Source organism: Lissotriton helveticus, chromosome 7, assembly GCF_964261635.1.
Source record: "Lissotriton helveticus chromosome 7, aLisHel1.1, whole genome shotgun sequence".
NCBI lineage: Eukaryota > Metazoa > Chordata > Amphibia > Caudata > Salamandridae > Lissotriton > Lissotriton helveticus.
The window spans coordinates 561,829,248-561,832,905 of record NC_136068.1 but is presented as its reverse complement, the minus strand read 5'-3'; the positions used below and the strand labels follow the sequence as shown (position 1 = coordinate 561,832,905).

Sequence of the window (3,658 nt, the reverse complement as noted above, 5' to 3'; positions counted from 1 at the left end):
GCCCACAAGTCACTAAGGAATACCACCTTTGTTTCAGGGCTTGCATTTCACCATAAAGAGCCAATGCAGCCATCCCATGGACATTCACAAGTTGCCAAAAATTGCCAAGATTATGAGAGAGACAGCACTTTACTTATACTTCTGGCTGACCAGAATACAAAGTGCATGTGTTTTAGTTTCACACAGAATAAAGAATTGTGTGAAAAAAGAGGATTTCACCTGAAGAGGAGTTGTTTGCTATTGATAGCAAAAACGAAAACTTCTACAAATCTTCATATAACATCAACAATACGTTTATAGTGTACAGAAGCCATAAGTCACACCAGGGAATTTTTATAATTTATTCATTTTAAGTACAAAAATATTGTTTTATTTATTCTGTCAAAATCAAGAACCATAGCCCATATTGTTGTGAAAGTGACTAGACATGATTAAATATACATGATTAGTGAGCACTACAACAAAGAGCGAACAATACAATTATTCAATCTAAATACAGCACACAAAAATAAACACATGACCAATTACAATACAGTGGAGACAAAAAATACATAACAATATTCACATAACAAACATCCAAAAACAGAAGAGATCAAAAAGGTAAAAATTGTTGCTCATTATGATAACAGTTCTGGTATAATAGGAATGGTACTGGTATAACATGTATTGAACCATAAGAACAGAAATGCTAATTTTGTTTCTTGTGGTTTAATACATGATTACATTATAAAAATTCACTGGTCTGATTTATGGCTTCTGTACACCATAAACATATTGTTTCTGTTAGATGAAGATTTGGAGAAGTTTTCATTTTAGCTATGTGTACTTTTCCCTGTCCTCTTCTCAAAATATATTTAGTCAGTCAGGGACCCTCTATGTATTTTTGAAGTTGGTTGCTACTGAGGCATAGTTTGACTAGGCCAATACAAGGGGTTGGAAAGAGGTGAGTGTGTCTCCGCAGCATCCCTGGAATGAGTCTTGAAGAGTCCTATTACTTTCTGATTGCTTCACTTTGTGTCTTTGCCAAGAAGCTTCTCCCACCACTGCCCAGTTCATCCCAGAATTCCTGCAGTGTGGGCCACCACCAGGCTAAGCGGATGAAAATTGCTCCCTCAGTTCTAAGTTCTGGGCAAGCAGTTGCCCTATCCATGTACATTGTTAGTCAAATATGTTTCATGCAGGATATTTAGTTTTATTAACTTCCCTTGACATCATTTTACTTTATTATAGATACAAAACTATCAATATTTCAGCAGGTCCAGTTGCACTAGTGCGCGTGTGAAATAGGTCATACTTCACCCCAATGAGTCACTGTTTTTTCCACCAAACTGGGGGGCGGGGACGACCAAAAGTTTGTTGCATTAGGGTCCACGGCACCCTTGCCACTCCGCTACTTCATACCAGTGCATCCTAGCAGATTACTCCCGACTTCCTGAAAAACGAGAAAGTAAATGCTTGCTTCCTGCTTTTATCTCCAAAGACCCTCGTAAGCCACCATCCTCAGCGACACCCTCTTTCACCCGGAAGTAAAAAGAAGTATCTGATAATCTGATACCCTTGGCCACCCTTTCACCCTGCAACCTTGAGTTCTTTATCTGAGATAGCTGAGAGGTAGTGGTGGTGGGCTGGCAGCGGCTCTATAGCTGGGACTAACCCGCTGTCGTCTTGGAAAGAAGTCATCTTAGGGTTTCTAATGATAAGTAGAAAAACTCTGGTAACATTGTTAGCCCAAAGAAACAGGGGAAAAGTAGAAGATAACTTTAATGCTTTAGTTTTTTAAGCTGGTCTGGATCTTCTCTTTGGTGCTATCACTGCTATTGAGAGCTGCAGATCACAAATGTTTACTGTTTTTAAAAGCAACTCAGTTCTTGGAGGTGCAGAGAAGACTTTCTGAAGCGCGCCTCAGTTTGGTGTTCCCCATGATTAACAAAATGGATGCTACTGCAACTGTGAAAAGCAGCACCATCCAGCAGATCGTGGCCTCCAAAGACGCGGTCTGAAAGACATTATGCCGAATCAACATGGCCATCAGGAAGTAGAACACATAGATGAAGAGTTGGGACACCACTGTTTTGGCGGCCTTGCAGTGAGCTTCCAGCCGAGCCTTGCTGGAACAAGGTAGGTTCTGCTCCATGTGATGCTTGTGTCTGCAGAGGGATCTGATGATCAGCGTCGAAGAGGTCACTCCAAGGACTAACGGTAAGCAAAAGCCAATGAGGTTGGTAATGACTATGTAGTAACACGGCGCACCTGGTGCATCTCTTTCGTGAGTGGAGTTTGCTGTGAGATTGCTCGTTATGTTGTGGTTGTATTCCTGACTTAAAAAGAAATAGACTGCAGGAGCACTCCCTACGAAGGATAGCACCACTCCCCCAACCAACAGGCGCTGAATTACTACTGGCAACCTCATCTTCAGCCTGCTGAGGATGGGGTGCTTGAAGTCCACAATCCTCAGGCAATAGAAAACAGAGCGACAAGTTGTAAGCCAAAACGCAGTGACTCCTAAAAAGAGAAAGAGACCAGTGAAAGCCCCTCGAAGTTTGAACGCTGCCTGAAGACCACTGTATTGAAAAGTGAAGACATTAAATAAACATATTGTACTCTGGAATACAATTCCCGTGAAGGCCAGCATGATGAAGATAATGTCAACAGAGTTTATTCTCATGCTATTCTTCCAGCCTCGAAGATTCACAACCAATATAAATGTGTTGATGGCAATGCCGACCACTGTTTCAACCCCGATGATGGCCAAACAAATGAGAGGCCAGGGGCTCGCCATGGTCTTCCGTCAATGGAACAGCAACTGATCTTATTCAGGTACTCTATCTGTAATGTTTCTGCTGCTCGAATGCAAGATCTATGATTAAAATGCGATTGCTCACTGAAGGCTCATGGCTATGCTGTGAGTCTGTTGTGCTTCATATCATGCAGAAACTATATTCCATTTCTATCCATCCTGCTTATTTCTGAAAGAATGTAAATGTGGGGAGTGCCTCATACATCCTCAGAGCAGGCCACAAATTTGCCTTAGAAGCTTTCAGTATTCAAATTAAGTCTATTTTTGATTTGTACAGGTGATCGCACAGTGTTGGCACTTGTGCTGCTCGGTGCCTCTGTTTAGGACTTGGCACGCCTGATTACACTAAGAACACGTGCGCCTCAGTCTTATGGCAAGGGCTTGTTCCTGCTTCAGATCTGGTATTGTGGGCATAAACTAGCCAAAGTTTATGCCTTATGTGAACTGGACTAAGGGCATAATTTAGAGTTTGGTGTACAGGGGTCTCTGTCACAAACATAACCTCTCCATCAAGCCCTCAGTTTGCCTGTTCTAGTAAGAGATAGTCATACCACCATCTTTCCAGCAGCAGTGCTCTGGCTGGTTCTGCTGTCACAAAGCTTACTCCAACAAGCCAATGGAGTAAAGCTTGTTAGAGTTAAGCCATTAGTACGCCTGCCACAAATGTTGTGTCGTGCCCGTGATGTAACAAGCACGCTATGTTGGGTCATGTGACCCTAGGAATAATAAACAGTGGCGCACGACCGCGAGAGCCACGAAACTAGCTACCAGGTCTACGAGCCTTTTTGCATAGCCCCAGGCCCCTAAGTGACCCACCTCACATGACGAAGTTGCATGCCAATGCGACCCTGTCGACATAAC

General features: G+C 42.7%; 1 protein-coding gene across 1 annotated transcript; it reads right to left on the bottom strand.

Annotated features, from left to right (window-relative positions):
* Positions 1–1,861: 1,861 nt before the first annotated feature.
* On the bottom strand, positions 1,862–2,779 carry LOC144769179 (taste receptor type 2 member 40-like). Its single transcript, XM_078653195.1, has one exon. It carries the CDS (start codon positions 2,777–2,779, stop codon positions 1,862–1,864), a length of 918 nt encoding a protein of 305 aa, XP_078509321.1.
* Between the last annotated feature and the right edge of the window lie 879 nt (positions 2,780–3,658).

Coding starts and splice junctions, on each gene's coding strand:
- LOC144769179 (XM_078653195.1), bottom strand. CDS start 2,779: ATGGCGAGCCCCTGGCCTCTCATTTGTTTGGCCATCATCGGGGTTGAA.